The 21,291-nt window shown below is 56.4% G+C and overlaps 1 protein-coding gene across 2 annotated transcripts; it reads left to right on the forward strand.

Annotated features, from left to right (window-relative positions):
- Positions 1–9,990: 9,990 nt before the first annotated feature.
- Positions 9,991–21,266, forward strand: SCYL1 (SCY1 like pseudokinase 1). 2 transcript variants are annotated; one of them, XM_042958399.1, is made up of 18 exons: positions 9,991–10,158; positions 10,507–10,647; positions 10,839–10,961; positions 11,040–11,266; positions 11,608–11,698; positions 11,775–11,930; positions 14,292–14,450; positions 15,280–15,387; positions 16,160–16,273; positions 17,761–17,916; positions 18,486–18,674; positions 18,797–18,872; positions 19,152–19,316; positions 19,554–19,696; positions 20,352–20,423; positions 20,519–20,728; positions 20,818–20,872; positions 21,001–21,266. In XM_042958399.1, exons 1-18 carry the CDS (start codon positions 10,048–10,050, stop codon positions 21,123–21,125), a joined length of 2,421 nt encoding a protein of 806 aa, XP_042814333.1. In that variant the 5' UTR covers positions 9,991–10,047; the 3' UTR covers positions 21,126–21,266. The 2 variants fall into 2 exon arrangements, with proteins under 2 accessions (XP_042814333.1, XP_042814334.1); XM_042958400.1 differs by having other exon boundaries at positions 20,355–20,423.
- The last annotated feature ends 25 nt before the right edge of the window (positions 21,267–21,291 follow it).

Here is a 21,291-nt window from a genome sequence, read left to right on the forward strand (position 1 = left end):
TTTATTGTTGAGTTGTAAGACCTTTTACAACTATGAGATATGAGTCCTTTGTCCATGTATATTTTGAATATGTTTCACCCAGTATGTGCCTGGCCTTTTCATTTTTTTGTAACTGTCTTTGAAGAGTAGAAGTTTTAATTTTTTTTTTAACATTTATTTATTTTTGAGACAGAGAGAGACAGAGCATGAACGGGGGAGGGTCAGAGAGAGGGAGACACAGAATCTGAAACAAGCTCCAGGCTCTGAGCAGTCAGCACAGAGCCCGACGCGGGGCTCGAACTCACGGACCGTGAGATCGTGACCTGAGCCGAAGTCGGACGCTTAACCGACTGAGCCACCCAGGTGCCCCTGAAGAGTAGAAGTTTTAAAACTGGCTGTTTTTTTTTAAATGTTTATTTATTTATTTTGAGAGAGAGATAGAGGGTTAGCAGTGGATGGGCAGAGAGAGGGGGACAGAGAATCCCAAGCAGGCTCCACACTGTTAGCACAGAGCGTGATGTAGGGCTCGAGCTCGGGTACAGTGAGATCGTGACTGAGCCGAAATCAAAAGTCAGACACTCGACCGAGTGAGCCACCCAGGCACCCCACTACTTTTCTTTTTTTTTAACTTTTATTTATTTTTGAGAGAAAGAGCACGAGCCAGAGCCAGGGAGGGGCAGAGAGAGAGGGGGACAGAGGATCTGCGGTGGGTTCTGTACGTTGACAACAGCGAGACCGGTGACCCGAGCTGAAGTCAAACACTCAACTGCCTGAGCCGCCCAGGCGCCCCAGAAGTTTTAAATCTTGAATGAACCATTGACGTACGGAATAACATAAAGGAATTTAAAAATAACTGTTGAGAGAGAGAAGCCAGTTTTTGAAAAGTACACGCAGTCTGGCTCCATTTCTAAAAAATTCTCAAAAGATAAAAACTAACCTGAAATAACAGCAGATTAGGAGTCACAAAGGGGCGGGCCCCTGGGTGGCCCAGTCGGTCGCGTGTCTGACTTTAGCTCTGGTCATGATCTTACAGTTCATGAGTCTGAGCCCTGCCTCAAGCCCCGCGTAGGGCTCTGCCCTGACAGCTCAGAGCCTGGAGTCTGTTTTGGATTCTCTGTCTCTCTCTCTCTCTCTCTCTCTCTCTCTGTCCCTCCCCTGCTTGCGCTCAATCTCCCCCCCCATCTCAAAAATAAACAAACATTAAAAAAAGAAGGAGTTACAAAGGGACACAAAGAAAGTTTGAAGATGATGAACGTGCTTGTTGCCTTGACCGTAGCGTTGGTTTCGTAGACGCGCACTGATGTCAAAATTCATCAAATTGTAGGCCTCAAACGGTTTGAATATTGTCCATCAATAAAGCTGCACTTTATTGATGGACAAAAAGCTGTACTTTTTGGGGGGGTGGGGGGCAGGGCCGGCAGCGGAGAAGAGGAAGAAGCTGGAGCGGCCGCTTGGAAGCCGATGGTTAAGGTCCTAGAACACCAGAGAGGCCAGGGCGCTGGCCCGGGGAGCAGGTGGTGAAACCTGATTCTGGCCACAACGTCAGTGAGGAAAGACCCGAGGTCTGGGGACCGGGGGCGTTGAGGCAGCGAGATACTTAGGCTGGGACCGAGGGAGAGAATGGCTGTGAGGAAGGCCTTTGGTTTCCGGTTTCGGGGGGGTGGGGTGGGTGCAGGGGACAAGGTGCCTTCCGCGAGACAGCCGGAGGGGGGCAGGCAGGAGCGCTTGAGAGGTTCCCGGGCAGGTGACGACAGTGAGGTGAGCGTTGGATTCGCATCCGAAAGGCCCGTGGGATGGCCGGGCGGACGCGTTCGGGGCGGACGCGTTCGGGGTGATCAGGCCGGATGCACTTGGGGTGCTCAGAAATAGGCCGTGGTGAGATCCGCCGGCTCCCAGGGACCACCCGGATGGGGGCCCGGAGGGAAAGGAAGAGGTTGGGGGGCCGACTCGGGAGGTGCGCGGGCGGGGAAGGCCTCCCAGGGGCATGATCGGACCTCACCACCTTCTGTCCCTCCGCCAGAAGCTTCGACGTGTGACGCCTCCCCCTCGGAGAGTCTCAAACCCCCATTTCAGCTCTGGGCTGGACACGCCCACGTGGGTGCCCCCCTCCCTGCACAAGGGCCTCCTTGCCTGCTCCCGTGTCTCCCTCTGGCGTCTCCAGCCACGTCCCCGCAGGCCCAACCTGTCCCCTCCCTCTCTCTCTGCCCCTCCCCGGCTCATGCTGTCTCTCTCTCTCTCTCTCTCAGAATTAAATAAACATTAAAAAAATAATAAACAAATAAATAAATAAAGTTGCCCTGGTCTCCGAGCCTCCTGGAGCCCTGTGATCTGGTCCCCCGCGCCCTCCCCGCCCCCGCGCCCTGCCTCGGCACTGGCTGTGTGACCTGATGCCAGGCTGTGGTTCACCCCGCCACCCTGTCACGACCTGCACTGGCCCTGCTCATTCACTCCTAACAGAAACACACACACACACACACACACACACACACACACACTACCGACAGTCAGTAGCTGGCATCTGAAGCCGGGCAGCCTGCACCCACCCATCCACACTCTCTGCACACGCTCGCCAGCGAACTGTGGCCCCCGGCCCGCGACGGAGCAGGCACAGGCCCCGGGCTCAGGGAGCCCGCGCCGTCAGCTCTGACTTGAGCTCAGGTACAAGCTGAGGTGCCCCGGGGGTCAGGAAAAGGGCCTCATGGGCCCGGTGGGAGGTAGGCCTCCCGGAGGAGAAAGCGTCTGAGTTAAGCCTCGATGAAATGTTGGGGCTCACGCATGCGAGGACAGGAGGAAAATCACCCCGAGGCAGGAGGCTGGAGGCTGGCTGGCTGTGGACTCCAGACGGTCCTCTGGGCTGACCTGCTCCACACCCCCCTCCGCTGTGGGTCCTTCCAGCTCCCCACCCTCCCCCACCTCCTTCTCCTGATTCCTTTGTCTCTCTTTCCGCTGCTTCCCAACGTGTAGTATTTCTAATCTTTTGTTATCCCCTTGCATTTGGAAGCAGGGCACTTAACAGCACCGCAAACGGCGGGCTCTGTACCCGCCCGCCCCCCCCCCCCCCCAACAGAAGAATCCCAGCCACCCCTGCCTCCTGGCCACCTTGTTTTTCCGTCTCCCCACGTGCATGCTAATCGGCTGTCCCTTATGGGTAGGGATTATTATTTCACCTGACCGACTCCTGTGCCAGTGTCTCTGGCTTTCTCGAATTCTGTTCCGCCCTTCTGGGCCCAAGGCCCTTCTTCCTAAGGCCCTTCTGGAAATTCTTCCAGCAAGGGTTTCTGAGGGGTCAATATTCGGCGTCTACGTGAGATCTATTTGGCTCTCTCTTTTCATTCCTGACTCTCTACCCCCCAACACAGTCTCTGCACTGCCCACGGCCCCCAGTCAGGCCCGACCAGGCTGCCCTCACCAGACACGCCACAGCCCCTTCTGACTGTACTCTAGATGATTCTTTTATCCCTTCTGGTCCTTTCCCGGAGGGCCTTGCCTGATCTGCCCGCTTCCTGACCCGATCTGGCTCATCTCAAACCCAGGGCTCCTTCCAAGTCTCCCCACAGGAATCACCTATCAGGAAAGATTCTTGTCTACAGGCAAGCGTCATCAGATAAGCCAAAAGCAGAGAAGTGGCCCCGTTGTCACACACCCGGGTCTGCTCTGGGTACATGTGCGGGTCCTCTGGGCTGGGTGAGACGCCACACGGTGGACGTGCTTGGCGAAGATTCCGCCGTATTTTGGCTTTACTCTTTGAGGCAGGTGGCATGTCTTATTTATTTTTTTTAAGGTTTATTTATTTATTTTGGGAGCGGGGGAGGGACAGAGAGAGAGGGAGACACAGAATTCGAAGCAGGCTCCAGGCTCCGAGCCGTTAGCGCAGAGCCCGACGTGGGGCTCGAACTCACAGACCGCAAGATCGTGACCTGAGCGGAAGTGGGACATGTAACCGACTGAGCCACCCAGGCGCCCCAGGAGTGTGTCGTTTTTAATTTCCACACATTTGTTTCCCAAATTTCTTGTTATGATTGATTTCTAATTTCGTTCACCTGTGTTCAGAGAACACACTTTGTGTTATTTCTAGGCTTTTAAATTTATGGAGGCTTATTTTTTGCCTTAGCACGTGGTTTATCTTGAACACCACTCCATGTGTATTTGAGAAGAATGTATATTCTGCTTAGATGGGTCTCTTTCGTTTTCAAGGACTCTTGTAATTACATTGGGCCCACCTGGATAATCTAGGCTACTCAAGGTTAGCTGATTAATGAACTTAATTCTCTCTGCAGCATTAATTTCCCCTTTTTCATGTAATATTCACGGGGTTTGAGGACTAGGATGTGGACATTAGGAGGGGGAGAGGGTGGGGTCATTATGCTGCTTAACACAACAGGCGAGAACCACCAGCAGCTTCTTTTTTGGGTATCCAGTTTGCGAAACAAAAAACAAAAACCCACGTAACCATTTTGGGGAATGGCAATAGTAAGGACACAAAGTAACTTTTGCCTTGAAGTTGTTCTCATGTTTTTGCAGACATTGGAGTCTCTTCTTTAATTCTCAGTATTCAGACTTAGGACAAAGCACAAGTCAAATCCTTTCTAAAATTAAAATTTGATTACTGTCGCATAAGAGCCATTATTGTTTCACAGCAGCTTTTCTGTTTCATGACCTAGATATAAAATAAGTAGAAAGAACACAAGCGACAGGTTCTTCATATGGGAAAATGTCAAGAATTAAAGCACGAGTCATTGGCAAGAAGCTCCTGTGACCTCACGGCGGGTTGAACGACAAATATTTTCCCCTGAAGTCTTTGGATCCCTGTTAGCTAAGCTTAAAGTTTCTATTTTATTGGAGGGACAGATACCCCTACAGGCAAAAGCCAGAAGAAGGACTTTCCGAAGCACACATACGTGATACCAACATTTATTATGTATATGTGTGTATGTATACGTGTATACATATGTACATGTATAATTTTCTGTTTATAAAAGCACCTCACGCCCATAAAAACTTCAAAGATCACATCACAGAAATATTATGTTGAGCTGTATAAAATTTCCAATATTTCAATATTTTTTGTTCTTTTTTTTTTATGTTTTTATTTATTTTTGAGAGAGAAAGAGAGAGCAGGGGAGGGGCAGAGAGAGGGAGACAGAGGATCCGAAGTGGGCTCTGTGCTGAGAGCGGAGAGCCCCTTGTGGGGCTCAGACTCACCAACCGTGAGATCATGGCCTGAGCCAAAGTTGGACGCTTAACCAGCTGAGCTACCCAGACGGCCCACCTTCACTATTTTTTTGACCTACACGATCAGCGATTTCATACTGCTCAACATAATAATATAGCAAGGAGAATTCCCTGTAATCTCCGCGCCCTGGAGGGAACCTCTGGCATTTGGTGTGTATCTTTCCAGGCTGGAGAGTATGTCTGTGCATGTTCACGGTTGGCGAGGTTATTACCACAATGCCATAACATGAATAACATCGCAACCTGCTTTCTAAACACTTTGTAGAGCAAAGCAAATCCTAGGGCCGCTGCTGCTGCTTCCCTTCTCTGGTGCCTCCGTTTCCTTATCTGTGAAAATGGAACTAATGGTTCTGTGCCGGGTGTTTATTGCTTCTGGGCTCCAAATTCATCATGTTTGTCCGCTCCGTGGAAATGGGTCTGGGCCCTTTATTTTCCTTTGCCAGATGGAACAATGCTGAGTTTTGCCACTAGAGGGCGCCAGCAGCCGTTTCTTGAGGAAGAGGCTTTACTTCCTGGTGGTGATGCGGCAGGGCTCACTTCTCCAGCTCCGCTCCTGCCACGGGGACAGCTTTTCCAGCAGCCGGCTCCTTCAGCAGAGGCAGCCAGAACCGCTGCTTCCCCTAGCACCCCACTCCCACCCTGGGAGTAGTGGAGGGCCTCTTCCCCAGCACCCTAAAGGATGGCTTTCCAGTAAGTTCCATGGGGCCTGTGCTGTGCTTCAGCAACTTCACTTATCCAATGAGCCACGGCCCAGCCATTCCCTCTCCAGGGAGGTCTGGATCTCAGACCTGGGGCTGGATGGGAGCCCTTCTGGCTAGGGGAGGAAGTGCTCTGTCTCGGCCCTGGGGATGAGGGTTGCTCCTTACATCTGCTAGTCTGGTCGTGTTTAGAGTTCCTTTTACTTTTTAAAAGAGTTTTAATGTTTATTTATTTTTGACACAGAGCGCGCGAGAGCATGAGCCGGGGAGGGGCAGAGAGAGAGAGAGGGAGACACAGAATCCGAAGCAGGCTCCAGGCTCTGAGCTGTCGCACAGAGCCCGATGCGGGGCTCGAACTCACAGACTGAGAGATCATGACCTGAGCCGAAGTCGGATGCTCAACCGACTGAGCCACCCAGGCGCCCGAGTTCCCTTTACTTCTAACTAGCCGATCCCTTGTTACTCCAATCCCCTGTTATAGTTAATAATTCTTTACATTAAACTTTCCCTGTTCAAATTACTTTGTGGTTTCCCTCAGCCTGATCCCACATATTGTTATGAGGATTGGAAGGAGGGAGAGGGCTGAGCTCAGTGTGTAACACGCAGGGAGGACTCAGAAAACAGCGGTTACGTCATCATCATCGTCGTCCCTGTCATTGTCATTATCGCGTCTCCACGTCAATACCTACAGAGTGGCCTCTGCCTTATTGGCCATGGCCGTGGTTCCGCAGTACGGATGGAGTGTGGAATCCCTCAACTCCTCATGGACATTGGGATTATTCCACTCTTCCGTTATTACGAACAGCCCTATGATCCACAGAAGAGCTGTCCGCCCCTGAACACTCAGCCTACATATGCTTTGCACTGAAGCAATTACGTATAGTGACTCCAATTCTCACAACGCGCCTATTCTATTCGCTTCCAAAACTTGAGTGGCTGAAAACAACACAACGTTTATTACCTTACAGTTCTGGATGTCAGGAATCCGAAATGAAGGTGTTGGCAGGGCCGTGTCCCTTCTGAGGGCTGCCGGGGAGACTCTGTCTCTCCCAGCTTCTAGAAGCTGCCTGCATTCTGTGGCTCGTGGCTACCCACTCCCCGCCCCTTGGCTCCACCCTCTTGTCCCCACCCCCACCCAGGCACATCTCCTACTACTCACTGTGATCCTCCGGCCTCCCACTTAGAAGGACCCCTGTGACAACATCAGGCCCACGCGGATGATCCAGGACAACTGCCCCATCTCAAGATCCTTGACTTGATCACAACAGTGAAGTCCCTTTTCCCGCATAAGGTAACATAGTCACAGGGTCCAGGGATTAAGAGGTGGACACCTGTGAGCGGGCTTCATTCAGCCTACCTCACCCATGGAGTAAATACTATTACTCTACCCATTTTACAGATGAAAAAACTGAGGCACAAGGAGAGTAGGTAACTTGCCCAAGGTCACACCGCTCAGAAGCAGGAGAGCTGGGGTACAGGCAGTCTGGCTCCATAATCCAGTTGAGGTTTTCTCAACTACACAACTTTGCATAAATCATTGCCTACTAGAAGGAGGGTTTGTGTCGCATACATTTCTAGAAGCAGAATTACTGGGGCACAGCGTAACAGGTGTTGCCATGTTGTCCTTCACCACAGCCGTGTCACTTAATTCCCCCCAGCGGCTCCTAAAAGCCAGAAGTTCTCCTCAACCCGACTCTAGAAGCTTTGAGGGCAGACTACCGCTTGAATACACAAAACCAAAGGATTTTTACAACTTCGTATCAACTGAGTAACTGAAAAATGTTTCTCTTTAATGAGAGGAGAGGAATATTACTCTCCCAATAATAAGCAAAAAACTACAGTGGGAACAAAGAACCCTCAGCTTCGTGGAGAAAATGAAAATAATTGGTTACCTTAACGTATCGCAGGACCAAAAATACTGTCCTAACACTGACTGTGATTCCAGCTTTATTCCCCTCTGCTCCGCCTTGTCAGAGGCATCGTGTTTGAGGGTTTAATTTGCCTGCTTTGGTGGAGTTTTTGTTTTTCCTCTCCAGTGTCATCTTCCGAAGGTCTCTGGTTAATAAATCACTTCCATCCTTGAGCCTTTCCAATTTCTCCCTTCTTATGTTGTATTCAAGCCACAAGTCTTGTCGACAACTTCCTTTCCCAGGCCTTCCATTCCCCTTGGTGGCGTGCTGTTTATCTGGGGCCAAGTACGTCTCCTAACCACAGTGGCGAACGCTTAGTTACTTTTCTAGTCTCCATTCTCTGGACGAGGAAAAGGCACGGAGTGGTTTGTTCAAGACCCCTTAAAATGGGATTTAACCCACAACATCCACCTCGAGGTTCTGCTTGCTTGACCTCTTACTGTAGCTCCTCTGGAGCAGCTGGCCTTCTGGTGGTCTGCAGAACCCATGCCTACCTGCCCCAGGACGTCTACAGGTCGCCGGACGCTTGCAGGGCTGCTCGGACTTGTCCTGGCTGGCGAGGGAGGCAGCCAGCAGCCCAGAGCGCAGGCTGCCATTTCCTACTGCATCGGCTTTCGGAGTTTCAGGGCGCTCATCTGCACGTGAGAACACCAGTCCCCCCTCACAGGGCAGTGATGGGCAACTGGCGTTACCCCCATTTTATAGGTGATGACATGGAGGCTCACGACGTGAGGGCAGGGCGGGCACAAGGTGAGAACTTGGGAAAGGGACACCGTCTCCTTCCTAAGATGCCAGCGTCCCTGTGCTGAGTTCCACTGAAGAAGCAGGCTTCGTTAACAGAGAATTTGTAGGGACCTTCCCTTTTCTGATTCTTCATTTGTAACTAAGCTTTCTGGTGTAGCCCTGCCCAGCCTGTTCCAGACTTGGCCCCTACCTCCCTGCTGTCTTTCCGTGCACTAGGGACCCAGATCTCCCCCAGCCCAGGGGTCTTCCCTTTCTGCACCTGTTACATCTCCAGGCGAGGCCCCTTGCATTGCACAGACCAATCATTTGCCAAGAGAATGTGCCACTGACTACATGTCACCACGTGAACCCTGTGTTCTTAAAGGCCCTTCACCCATGCCTCCAAAGTGTCACCGCTCCATCATTTCACACCCAAACACACAGCTCAGGCTCTGGCTCACCTCTCCAGTATGATAAAGTTCTAGACTCTCCACTCTGGCATTTGAGACCTCTGCTGGCTCCCCTCCAGTGATAGTAAGCCCCCTACCTCCTAATACTGCAAATTCCATATTTACAATGTTGTCTTGTCTTCCTGTAGAAGGTACACAGGAAGATCTCTAGTTGTTATTTCTGTTCTGCTCTGAGCACCCAACACCCTGTCCAACCCTCCTTCTGCGTGACTGTCCCTCCAGGTACTTGGAGAAGAAAAGGGAGACAATGAGACTCTTCTGAGTGGCACTGGGGAGCTGGGAAAAGGCATTGGCTTTGTAGACCAGAGAGCCAGGTCTGATGGCAGCAGCCCCTCCTGGCCCTCTGGCCTCTTCTGGACTTGCTGGGCTGTTCTTTCTCCACTCTTCTCTCCTCCTGGGGTTACAGCTTCTTCCCTCCCTGCTACAGGGTTCCTGGGCCTCCCCTGGACCTTTGCTTCACTCCACACCCCCATCCCCCCATCGATTCTCAGGAGCTCTGTCTCCTTGTGCTTTTCCCCTGGTCACTAGGCCATTCCACAAACACCGATGCCTCACTGTATACTGGAGCCCCCCACTGGCTGGTGGGAGAGAGCATCTGGCTTGGGGATCTCTCTCCTCCTCCATGCCTTTTCTCCATCCCTTGTTCCTTCCCAAGTTCTCATCCCCATAATAACGCTGGGAGGTGGACTCTACTACCACCCACATTTTAGATATAAGGACACAGAGGCTCAGATTTGCGTGATCTGCCAGGGCCGCGCACCTAGTAACCGGCGGCGCCTGGCCACCGAGCGTTTGGCCCGGCTGCTCTAGGGCTGGTCTCCGCGCAGCTTAGACCCCGCCCGCCCCGCCCCGCCCCACGCCCCGCCCAGCCCCCGCCCCACCCCGCCCCACGCCCCGCCCCCATGCCCGCCCACACCACGCCCCATTTATATGCTCCGCCCACCGCTCAGGCCCCGCCCTCGCCCCGCCCCTCCCGGCTCGGCCGCCAGAGGACCCGGAGCTGAGGCGCCCCGGCCTGCGGCGGCGGCGGGGACGATGTGGTTCTTTGCCCGGGACCCGGTCCGGGACTTCCCGTTCGAGCTCAGCCCGGACCCCCCCGAGGGCGGCCCGCCTGGGCCCTGGGTCCTGCACCGCGGCCGCAAGAAGGTGAGCGCGGCCCCGCTCCGCAGGCCGCGGCCGACCTCGGCCTCGCCTAGTCAGCGCCGCCGGCCCCGCCGCGTCGCGCCCCGCCTGACGTGGCTGCGGAGCCTCCGGGGCAACCGGCCGGGGGAGGGGGACGGGCAGTGCCGACGTGGCGGGCGGAAGGACCGAGGGACGACCGGCGGACGGAACCGGGGTCACGTGGGCCCGGCTCAGTCCCTAAAGGCTGACCTGGGGAGATACCCGGAGGCGGCCCTTTTCTCCCGCCACTTGTCAGCTCGGGGGCCCATCTCGGAACTGGAGTGGTCGCCTGGGCCCGGCCCACATCCCTGAGGTCCCTCTGTCCTACCCCAGGCCACAGGCAGCCCGGTGTCCATCTTCGTGTACGACGTGAAGCCCGGTGCCGAAGAGCAGACCCAGGTGGCCAAAGCTGCCTTCAAGCGCCTCAAAACTCTCCGGCACCCCAACATTCTGGCCTACATCGATGGGCTGGAGGTACCTGCTGCCCAGGCTGTCCCATCCGTGCCCCTCACTTTCTCCCAGGCTCCCAGCCCTGTCTTCTGCCTTCCTGCCCCTCAGCTTCCACCCCTCCTGCCTCTGCACCCCTAGATTTGATTTCCCCTTCTCCACCTCTCTCCCCGTGCCTCTCATCTCCCCTTCCTCTCCGGCCATGTCCCCTTCTTCAGACAGACAAGTGCCTCCATGTAGTGACAGAGGCAGTGACCCCACTGGGAATATACCTCAAGGAGCGAGCGGAGGCCGGTGGCCTGAAGGATCTGGAGCTCTCCTGGGGGCTACACCAGATTGTGGTGAGGTGGGGGCAGTGGTGATGAGGGCAGGGTGGGGGACTCCGGTTGCTGGAGTGCGATGGCTCCTTCTGCCCCCAGAAAGCCCTCAGCTTCCTGGTCAATGACTGCAGCCTCATTCACAACAACGTCTGCATGGCCGCTGTGTTCGTGGACCGGGCCGGCGAGTGGAAGCTGGGGGGCCTGGACTACATGTACTCTGCCCAGGGCAATGGCGGGGGACCCCCCCGGAAGGGGGTCCCTGAACTTGAGCAGTATGACCCCCCGGAGCTGGCTGATGGCAGTGGCAGAGCAGTCAGAGAGAAATGGTGGGTGACTGGGGGCGGCATGCCCCAACCTGCCCTATTCTGGAAGCTCCAGCAGCCTCGGGACCCCTCAACCAGCTGGCGCTTCCCTGTCCCCTGCCCCCCAGCTGGCGAGGGACCTAGGGTCCTCAGGGAGGTAGGGCAGGAGAAACAAAGACGTATGAGCTGGGGTGGATGTCCTTGCTTTTCTGAGCCTGAGTCTCTTTATCTGTCAAATGGGACTAATGAGCCCTGCTTCTCAGGGCTGATGGGATGATCAGCTTAGTGTCTGGTGCCCAAGGCGGGTTGGAGGTCTGTGCTGGCAGGTGGCAGGGCCTTGAGCGGCTCTGGTCACACTGCCTCAGGTCAGCCGACATGTGGCGCTTGGGCTGCCTCATCTGGGAAGTCTTCAACGGGCCCCTACCTCGGGCAGCCGCCCTGCGCAACCCTGGAAAGGTGAGTGTCCGACCCAATCCCAGCCCCTGTCTGCCAGCCAGCCAGCCCTGCCCTGACACTGACCCTTCTCCTGCAGATCCCCAAATCGCTGGTGCCCCATTACTGCGAGCTAGTTGGAGCCAACCCCAAAGTGCGTCCCAACCCAGCCCGCTTCCTGCAGAACTGCCGGGCGCCCGGTGGCTTCATGAACAACCGCTTTGTGGAGACCAACCTCTTCTTGGAGGAGATTCAGGTGAGCCCCCCACCCCGCCCTGGGCTTTGGTCCTGTGTCCTTCATCCCAGTCCTCCCTCCCCACTTTGTGGGCTCCCTTGGAATTAGACCCTGGGGGACAAGCATGGACTAGGGAGCCAGGCTCTCTGGGTCTGAACCCTGGCTCCAGCTCTCATTTACTGTGACTTGTCAGACGCTCTTTCTACACTAGTACCTGCTTCAGAGGAACTCGGTGAGGATTCAGTGAGTGGGAAGCGCATCATATAATGTCTGCCGCATAGTAGGTACTTAGTGACTGCCCCTGGCACTCCAGTAACTCCCCCTGCACATACTGGCCTTGGCCCTGATGGGTGCCATGCCTGGTGCTGCGCTGTGCTATGGGCAGCGGGGCCAGGAGGAAGAGTCAGACCCAGATCCCTGCCCTCAAGGACCTAGCAGGGAGTAAATGGACCAGGTCCCAACCCTTAGGGACTCTCACTGGGAGAGAGGGACAGAAAATCATAAATGAGGAAATGTGTGCTCCCAGGATAGGGACAAGTACCAGGAAGGAAAATAGTGGGTCAGGGTGCTCAGGGAGAGGTTCTCTCAGGGGTGACATTTGAACTGAGACCTGACGAGTGGGAAGGTGGGAGCCATGGCGATGGGAATTGGGGAAGAGTGTTCCAGGCAGAGGGAACAGCGAATGGAAAGATGTGAGGGAGGACTCCTTGGCTTAATCTCCTTGAACTTGAGTTTCCATATCTGTGTAATGGGGATAATGATAGTTTCTGCTGGCCTGTAGGTTGTTGTAGGGAATGCGGGGGGAGGCTCAGCCCTGGATACCTGCTCTGACCCAGCTGAGTGTGGGGCACACGGAAAGGTGACTGAGAATCTGGAGGGGGAGAGGAGTGAGACACTTACCTGACCTTGATGGAGCTGGTCGGGCAGGGAGGGCCTTCAGAGCAGGAGAACCTGAGCTTCATCCTGAGGGAAAAGCGCCGGAGGTGCTGGGCCCTGTGCCTCCTGGGCAGGTGGGGGCAGCAGGGACTTTGTCACCTGGAGTCCTCACGTCTCTGACTCTGCCAGGCCACCCTTCTTATAATGTGCTCCATAGGAAATGGGCTGTTTCTGGCCAAGCCCAAGGAGAATGTGGGAGGGCAGGGCCTCGGGGCCCCTCTTCCTGTCATTGGGCTGGCCAGTGGAGAGCGCCCAGCTATGCGACCTTGAATGCGGTTCGGTCTTCTCTGGGCGTTGGCGCCCCATGAACCTGACTGTCAGAGCACCAGGTCTGCCTCCCACGCTCGACTGAGGTACTCAAGTGCTAACCAGGTCCTCCTCATTCCCAGCCAGAGGTCAGCTCTTCTGGGCCAGGCATCTGCTTGGGGAATGAGGGCACAGTAGAAAACACAGGAACTTTGGAAGCATATAGAACTAGGGTATAATCCCTAGCCAGTCACTCTCGGCTGGTGACCTCGAGCCTCAACCTCCTTGCATATACATGAGGGAATGACAGCATCTTTTCACAGGGTGCAGCACAGGGTAGGTGACAGCCCACGGAGTCAAACTCTTCCCTGTCTGCTGCTTAGCTGTGTGACTTTTGACAGATTCCTTGACCTCTCTGTGCCTTAGCTTCCTTGTTGGATTAAATGTGGATTATGTTGGCACCTATCCGATAAAGATGTGGGGGGATCATTTAACCTGTGTAAAGGTTTTAGCGTGTAACTCTGCCTGGCGTAGTCTGTCCTCAGGAGACGTGAGTTACGAGTTACGGGGATTGTGGCCTCAGAGGCAGATTAGGGGGGCCATTGAGCTGACGGCCTGGCCTGCCTGGCTCAGTGGGAGGACCAGGTCTCGGGGTTAACTATACCTGATCCCTGCCTTCCGCACAGCGTGCCACGAATACCACCCTGGCCAGGGTCACGTGGATGGACTAAGCCCCCTCCCCTCTCTGAGCCTTAGTTTTCTCATTGGTGTGCTGGGGTTAACGGTACTCACACCTTGGGTTGTTGTTTGTGAGGAGTAGAGGTGATGCTGACAAAGGTCTGATGGCCCAAGTGGCTGCTTTCCCAGCAACGGGTCAGGGGTAGTGACGAGAATGACAGTCACTGACTAACTAGGCGCCCACGGTGCGCCAGGCACTGTGCTGGCAGCTTTCACGTGCATTTTCCGGTTGAATCTGCAGAACAACTCAGTATAGTTATTATCCCGCTTCACAGCTGGAGGAACTGGCCCAAGGTCACGTGGTTGCTAAATGAGGGAGTTGGGATTTGAACCCAGGCAGTGGGGCTCCAGAGCCCGTATAGTTCAATTGTCTTTCAGGCTGGGGGCGACCCTCTGTCCCGGCCCATAGCTGAGGCTGATCTAGGCTGATCTCCTCCCCGTATCCTGTCCTTGATCCCCCAGATCAAAGAGCCGGCTGAGAAGCAAAAGTTCTTCCAAGAGCTGAGCAAGAGCCTGGACTCTTTCCCCGAGGATTTCTGCCGGCACAAGGTGCTGCCCCAGCTGCTGACCGCCTTCGAGTTTGGCAATGCAGGAGCCGTTGTCCTCACACCCCTGTTCAAGGTGAGCAAGGCCCGTGGGGCCCAGGGACTGGCCGGGTGGGTCTGAATGGCAAAGGAGAAGGCTCTGGGGGAGGGGCGGTCTGGTCAGGGCAGATCCACACACATGACAGGACCACTTGATCAGCTGTCAGGGAGGCTGGGTGGACTCCTTGTCCTTGAGGAGGCGAAACCCTGGGCCTCTAAAATTCTTTTTCCAAAGACCCTTTGCTTGAGAGCCCACAGACCTTCTTCCATTTCCCCAACACAGTGCCCTTGGTCTGACACGTGCACCGTGTTTCCAAGGCCCGGGAGATCACCTGCTCACCACCCCACTTTCCCTCTTCCCTCCTGACCACTTGGCACTCAGTTCTCTTGACTTCTAGGGGCTGGATCCTCCCCCCACTTCCTTAGACCCCAGCCCACCCTTGCCTGGGCACCTGCTCTTCCCCACTCTGCCCACCCTGGGAGAACACTTTCTCCTGAAGGGGCTTGGCATGGGGCAAGAGGGAAGACAGTAAGCAAATCCTTATGGCTGGGAGCCTCCAGAAATCATAGGCAGAATTCTGTATGCATGAGTGTGCATGTGGTACATTGGTGCCTGATTATAGCGAGGGGCACAGAGCTTTCATTAGTCTCCCAAGAGGGGCCTGGACTCGAAAAGTTAAGGGCAGGGCTGCCTGAGATGGAGTATGGGCAGAGGGGCTGCTGAAGAAGTGCCTGACGCCCTCCACCATCACCCCATTCCCACCCTGGGAGATCAGCAGGGAGTCCAAGGAAGGTAAATGAGCCCAGTAAAGTCACCCTGCTTCTGTGCATGTAGCCGAGCCCCCTCTTCCTGCTCTTTCCCAAAGGTGGGCAAGTTCCTCAACGCTGAGGAGTATCAGCAGAAGATCATCCCTGTTGTGGTCAAGATGTTCTCATCCACTGACCGGGCCATGCGTATCCGCCTCCTACAGCAGGTAAGGGCTGTGGTCAGACCCTATACCCCTCCACCTCACCCAGACCCCACCTTGGCTGCTGGGGAGACCTTTGTCTCACTTCCAGCCCCAGGCTGGTGACCCGAGCCCCTGCCCTGGCACCCCAGAAACCTTTCCCCAAACACACACAGATGAGGGACTGGTAAGGCTAGGCTCTCAGGAAGTTGAGACCATCACAAGGTTCACTGGCACCTTTGGGAAGGCACAGCCTGCCCAGACTGCAGGGCCCCAACTGTCCGCCTCCCCCAGTCTCTTGACTTGATCACTTTAGCTGTTCATAGAGTGGGGATAGTGTCTCTCCTGCCAATCCCTGGGCAGCTGGGAGCATCAAACAGGATCCGTGGGATCAAGGGTGGGGGCCTCTTATGAGCCAGCAAGTACCTAGAGGCTCCCAGGTATCATTCCTGCCCCAGCTGCCAAACACGTGAGCCTACCTCACGCCACTTTCTGGCTGGGGTTTATAGCCCCTTTTATAGAAGAGACAGTAGAGGCTCTGAGAAGGGATGTGATGCAGGACCGGAGGCCAGGCCCTCCAGCTGCCAGTCCTTGGTTCTTCCCAGCACCCTCCTGGCCCCTCTTCATCACTCTGCGTGGTCCGAAGGCCAGAGATAGGCCAGATGCGAGGTAGGGGGCTCAGGAGATGCACCTGGCTATCCGGTGCTTGCCAGGTGGAAAAACAAAGCCACGAGATGAGCTGGTGGCTGTGATCAGGGTTGGAGGTGCTGACCGTGTTCTCCCCCTCACTGGGCCACAGATGGAACAGTTTATCCAATACCTCGATGAGCCAACAGTCAACACCCAGATCTTTCCCCACGTTGTGCACGGTTTCCTGGACACCAACCCTGCCATCCGGGAGCAGACAGTCAAGGTGGGCGTGCCCTGGTTTTTGAAGGCTAAGAGAGGGCTCACTTGAGAGCACAGCGGCCTTGGTTTTGGCCTATGGGTCTGAGCAGGTTAAGGGAGGAGCAGGCACGACCCTGCATGTAGGGCCGGGCTCTGGGAGCGGCTCAGCAGCTGGTGAGGGAAGCAGGTTGGAATCGGCTTATAGTCCTCCGTTCAGCAGACACTGGCTGAGCACCTCTCGTGCCTGGCCCTGTGCCCCATGCTGGGATGCACTGTGCCTCATGGAGCATCTTTTTGAGATGACAGGGAGTGGGTTTGGCAGACAGTACACAGAATTAGGAAAGGTACATTATGTTAGAAAGTGACAGTGTGAAGAGAAGGGTTTGCAGTTTTAAAAACAGCGATCAGGGAAGAATTGCTAAGGAGGTATCATTTAGGGAAAGGAGGCTTGGGATCAAGGTAGGTGGAGATCTGGAGGAAACGGGTTCCCTGCAGAAGGAACATGTGCAGAGGTCCTGAGGCCAGTGTAGAAGTAGCAGTAAGAGGTTTAGCATGGCTGAAGGGGCGTGGTTGTGAGAGGTGGAGTCTGAGAGGTAATGGTGGCTCAGACCTGAGAGGTGGCAGTGGGGGGACAGAAGGGGCCACATTCCGAAGGTGGGGCCGACAGTATGTGCTGATGGGTGGATGCGGAGCCAAGTGTGGCTCCGAGGTTTCTGGCCCGGGCACCTGGAAGGTTAAGTTGCCATTTACTGAGAAACTGGGAGCCTCAGGTTTGCGGGAGGAGGTTGGTCTAGTTAGGCAGGTACAGATGTCTGTTCGGCCGCTGGTTATTTATGTGTGAAGTTCAGGGAAGAAGTCTGGGCCGGAGCTGCTCCTCTGGGCTTTGTCAGCTAACAAGGGCATTCAGAGCCACGAAAGGGGTAAGGTACCTAGGGTGAGGTGAAAAGAGAAGAGGCCTGGTGAGCACCTGTGGGGGTCTGAACCGTAAGATCTCGGCCACAGGAGACCGAGAAGGAGCAGCTGATGAGGTCAGAGGAGAGTGAGGAGAGGGCAGGGTCCTGGAGGACCAGAGATGGCAGTTTCAAGGAGCAAGGAGAACTCAGGAGTGTCAGAGCTACTGAGGGGTCACAGCTGGTTTGGACGGAGAATCGGCCGCTGGATTTAGCAACACAAAGGTCCCCGGTCACCTCCTGGAGCCAGTTGGTAGAGAGTGGGTGGGGGGCGGTGTTTCTGTAGAAGCGTGAGTAGAGTGCGTGCAAGAGAGGACAGAGGGAGAAGGACGGGAGACGGGGGTGTGCACCAACTTCGGAGGTTTTGCCGTAAAGGGGACAGAGAAGCGTCCCCTTCCGCGGCATTCTGGGTAGGGGCCAGGACCAGGTTGGGGGGTAGGTTGGGGAGGTTCCCTCAGCACCCAGTGCCACTACTGGCCCACACACCCTCCCCGGAAGCCACTTCTGCATGTGGTCTTTTGGCCGGCTGTGGCCCACGGTTTGCACACTCCTGCACCCACAGTCCATGCTGCTCCTGGCCCCAAAGCTGAACGAGGCCAACCTGAACGTGGAGTTGATGAAGCACTTCGCGCGGCTGCAGGCCAAGGATGAGCAGGGCCCCATCCGCTGCAATACCACCGTCTGCCTGGGCAAAATCGGCTCCTACCTCAGTGCCAGTGTGAGTGCCCTACGTGGATCCTGGGGGTTCTCTCACTGTCCCCGGGGCCACGGTGTCCTCCAGGGCCAGGCCTCCTTGTGCAGGGGCCGCCATCCTCCCAGAGGCCTAGGCCCTGGGTGCTCCCAGCCCAGAGGTGTGAGGGTAGATTGAGGCATGTATCAGGTCGCCCAGCCAGTAGGTGGTGGATCTGGGAACTGAACGCGGGCTTGCTTGGCCCCCTTGGCCTGTGTGCACTCCCTCAGCCAGGGTCTGTAAACGCAGATGTCTGCAGCGCCCAGACAGTTAACAGGAATGAATGAATGGTGACGGCAGCCCAGGCCTCAGGCCTCAGCCCCAGGGCAGCGGCTCCAGCCCCTGTCGTCCTGACGCAGCGTGAACAGGGTGATCTGGGAGGAGAAGCCCAGATCGAGTTTTCAGGAAAAATTCGCCTCGTTTGTTAGTGATTAGCTCACGTTTTTCAGATCCTGGGGGAGCCCGTGGATGGCCTCTGCTCCGGGAAGTAGATCTGGGAGTTCTGGGTCCCAGTACTGATCCTGAACTCAGGAGCCCTCTCTCCTGCCCCGCCCCAGACCCGACACAGGGTCCTCACCTCTGCCTTCAGCCGGGCCACCAAAGACCCATTTGCACCTTCGCGGGTGGCGGGTGTCCTGGGCTTTGCTGCCACCCACAACCTCTACTCCATGAATGACTGTGCCCACAAGATCCTGCCTGTGCTCTGTGGCCTCACCGTGGATCCTGAGAAATCCGTGCGAGACCAGGTGAGGCACAGCTGGGCCCGGGCCCTGGAGCGGAGGCTCCAGGGGGGCATTTGGGCCCTAGCTGGCCCCGCGGACTCGTGGGAACCCAGGAGTCCCCAGCTTTGCCCCTTCCTACCCCATAGGCCTTCAAGGCCATTCGAAGCTTCCTGTCCAAACTGGAGTCTGTGTCGGAGGACCCAACCCAGCTAGCGGAAGTGGGTGAGTGGCCCCCAGTCGTGTGCCCTCTTCTTCCATCACATCCTTGACTGTTACCTGTCAGAGCCCCCTTCCATGTCACTGGAGTCTCTGAAAGCTAGAACGACCTCGGAGAGCAGACCCGACACCACTGCTCCCCACCCCTCCCATCTTAGAGATGGGGGAGCACAGGCCTGGAGAAGGGGGGCCACTACAGGTTGCTCTGTGTCCGTTGCTGCGCTCCCGTCACCTTCCCCATGAGAGCCTGAGGTGACTATACTTGTCTCTTTTGACACTGCCCAGAGAAGGATGTCCATGCCGCCTCCAGCCCTGGAATGGGAGGAGCCGCAGCCAGCTGGGCAGGCTGGGCTGTCACAGGGGTCTCCTCGCTCACGTCCAAGCTGATCCGTGCACACCCAGCAGCTGCCCCGGCTGAGACCAACGTCCCCCAGAGACCCACGCCCGAGGGTGAGTGTGCCCCAGAGTGGCCACATCAGTGACTGAGGGCTTGGGGGTGCTGGCACCTAGGAGCTATTACTGTCTGGCTTCTCCGGGGGTGGCAATGGGGACGTAGGGGACAGGCGGGGTCTAGTCCCTTCACGAGCTGCTCCCTGCACCTTCCCCCTGACCCCAGAAACCTCTGCCCTGTTTTGAGACCTTCCTGGGGCCCGGTATCTGGGACCTCAGTGAGCCTCTGCTCCTCAGGACTTCCTGCCCCGGCCCCCGCCGTCGTCCCTGCCACATCCACAACCTCAGGCCACTGGGAGACGCAAGAGGAGGGCACGGACACAGCGGAGGACAGCAGTGTTGCCGACAGATGGGATGATGAAGACTGGGGCAGCCTGGAGGTGAGTGGGGCCGAGGGGGCCTCCCCAGGCGACTCCCAGGTAACTTCAGGTCAAAGGTTAAGGCTGCCTTCAAGGAGCTCAGGTGGGCTTGGCTGGTCACGCCTGTCCTCATCTGCACAGCATCCCTGCTGAGTAGGTGTCACGAGTGGCCCTTGTGGGTAAGAGTTGGCAGCTGTCCCCCACTAAGCCCCAGGGGCCCCTGGGAGCAGGGATGGAAATGGTGGCGGTGGGCCACCCAAATGGGGTGGGCAGCCCATTTGTCTTCCTCACTCTCTTCTCCCTGTCCTCCAGTAGCTCCAGGGGTCAGTAAGGAGAGGCCACCCCCAGGCCTGTGGGGGATGGGCTGAGGATGGAGTGGGGCTACCCTGATGGGAATGGGGGCAGACCTCGGGGCCCGATTTCCCCATCTGCTGACAACAGTCTCGGGTCTGAGGCTGTGGGGAACGGTGTGGAACATCTAGATCTCATTCCCCAGCCTCAGAGGAGTGATGGCATGTCCACTCTATAGATGGGAAGCAAGGCTTGAGGAGCAAGTGAGGTGGAATGCCAAAGAAGAAAGGGTGGAGCCCGCGGCTGGGAAGGGGCAGGCAGGCTTCCTTGCCCTTTGGGTGGGGGCTGGAGCGCCTATGGTCGCACTCTCCTTCCCACACTGCAGCAGGAGGCCGAATCGGTGTTGGCCCAGCAGGAGGACTGGAGTACTGGGGGCCGAGCTAGCCGTGCCGGGCAGGTAAGCAGGGTGGGACAGTGGTGTTCCTGTGGGGGAGGGGGAGGCCAGCCATTGGGCACCCCCCCCATTGGGCACTACCTCCCCATCTTCTGCAGACCAGCAACCTGGACCCAAAATCCGAGTCAGACTGGAGCAGCTGGGAAGCCGAGGGCTCGTGGGAGCAGGGCTGGCAGGAGCCAAGTCCCCCGGAGCCACCGCCTGAGGGCACACGGCTGGCCAGCGAGTATAACTGGGGTGGCTCGGAGCCCAGTGACAAAGGTGATCCCTTTGCTGCTGTGTCGTCACGCCGGGAGACCAGCGCTCAGGTACTTGGCACCTTTTCCCATGAGGGTTCCAGACCGGGGTGGACCTCAGCCGGGAGTCCACCTCCACTCCAACCACACTTCCCTTTCAGCCGAGACCCGATTCATGGGGCGATGACAACTGGGAGGGTCTGGAGACCGAGAGCCGTGAGTGCTTCCCCTTCTGGTCCGGGCAGACAGACTGGGGGCAGGGGCAGGCTGGGAAGCTGAGGCCCCAGTGGGCCTGAAGCCCTCCGCCCACCTCCTCCTCCTCCTCCTCCTCCTCCTGCTCCCAGGGCAAGGGAAGGCCGAGCTGGCCCGGAAGAAGCGCGAGGAGCGTCGGCGGGAGATGGAAGCCAAACGCGCTGAAAAGAAGGCAGCCAAGGGCCCCATGAAGCTGGGAACTCGGAAGCTGGACTGAACTTGCCATATGGGCGCTCGCAGCCGCGGAGAGCAGGCCCCGCGGATGTATTTATTGTACAAACCATGCCAGCCCGGCCAGCCCGGCCAGGCACATCTCACGTGTACATAATCAGAGCCACAATAAATTCTATTTCACACCCCTGTGCTGGGCTCAGTGTAGCCCC

This window comes from Panthera tigris, chromosome D1 (assembly GCF_018350195.1).
Source record: "Panthera tigris isolate Pti1 chromosome D1, P.tigris_Pti1_mat1.1, whole genome shotgun sequence".
NCBI lineage: Eukaryota > Metazoa > Chordata > Mammalia > Carnivora > Felidae > Panthera > Panthera tigris.

Coding starts and splice junctions, on each gene's coding strand:
- SCYL1 (XM_042958399.1), top strand. CDS start 10,048: ATGTGGTTCTTTGCCCGGGACCCGGTCCGGGACTTCCCGTTCGAGCTC. Junction 10,648..10,838: donor CCTACATCGATGGGCTGGAG/GTACCTGCTGCC, acceptor CCCCTTCTTCAG/ACAGACAAGTGCCTCCATGT. Junction 11,699..11,774: donor CCCTGCGCAACCCTGGAAAG/GTGAGTGTCCGA, acceptor CTTCTCCTGCAG/ATCCCCAAATCGCTGGTGCC.